The following is a 1,024-nucleotide window of genomic DNA, read 5'->3' on the forward strand; positions in this document are numbered from 1 at the left end:
TGCCGGGCGTGAGAGGGGGGAGGGGGCGGGGCGGGGCGGGGGCGGGGCGGGGGCGGGGGCGGGGGGTGCGTGCCAAGTCTCTCGGGGCCGGCGGGGAAGAGGGGGGCGCAAGAGGTGCGCAAGAGCGGCGCGAGAAGGGCGAGGAGTGTGGACGAGCGAATACGGCCGGGGTGTGTCGGCCGGGGAGCCTCCGGCGGGCCTGCGGCGCGGGGCGCTGCGCGCGGCAAGCTTGCCGGGATGTGTCGGCCGGGGAGCCTCCGGCGGACGCCTGGCGGCGTGGCGCTGCGCGCCGGCCTCCGCGCATTCGAAAGAGGGCCGACTGCATCTTCGACCGCATCTTCTGCGTATATTTTGCGCCCCTATAGCGCTCACGGAGGAGCAAAGGACGCCCGATTAGCGCTGCGCGCGGCCGGGCAAAAAGTTTTATCGTACAATGGAGAAGTTTACTTCGTAAGGTACCCACTCCCAACATTATTCCGCGACCCCCAACCTAGCTGCCCGGGCCTCCCACCTCACAAAGATTTGGCAAGAGCCACAAAGATTTGGCCGTCCACAAATGAGTGGCCAGGCCTCGTCCTCGACCGCAGCCGCGCCCGGCGCTCCACATCCACGGCCGCAAGGCAGGGCGCCGAAGGAGCACACGTGGGATGGAAGCTACGGGGAGAGCGGTGCCTGGCTGCACAACGTCACCGGGCTGCCCTGGGCCAAGGGCGGGCGATCAGCAGCCTCGATGGCTCAGCAGCGCGAGCGCAAGCGCGAGGACAAGCGCGACAGGAGCGGCAGGCCGGAGGCGTCCGGCGCGCAGAAGCGCAAGAAGGGCGCGGTGGAGGCGGAGCGGCGCGACAGGAACCGGCGGCTGAACGTCATCAACCAGTACCGCACAGCGGCTCGCAAGAAGAAGAAGATCCCACTCGACTCGAGCCAGGTGGCGCGCACTAGGGAGGAGAAGCGGCTTCTGGGCGACAATTTCGTGCACGAGGGCCAACGCGTGCGCGTGATCGAGGGGCTGCACGCTGGCTGCTGC

General features: G+C 69.1%; 1 protein-coding gene across 1 annotated transcript; it reads left to right on the forward strand.

Annotated features, from left to right (window-relative positions):
- Positions 1–556: 556 nt before the first annotated feature.
- On the forward strand, positions 557–994 carry EMIHUDRAFT_260595 (hypothetical protein; the record flags this gene model as incomplete). Its single annotated transcript, XM_005791325.1, has 1 exon — positions 557–994. A coding segment is annotated over one exon (438 nt), but the record flags the coding sequence as incomplete, so codon positions are not given.
- Between the last annotated feature and the right edge of the window lie 30 nt (positions 995–1,024).

This window comes from Emiliania huxleyi, assembly GCF_000372725.1.
Source record: "Emiliania huxleyi CCMP1516 unplaced genomic scaffold EMIHUscaffold_11356, whole genome shotgun sequence".
NCBI classification, from domain to species: Eukaryota; Haptophyta; order Isochrysidales; family Noelaerhabdaceae; genus Emiliania; species Emiliania huxleyi.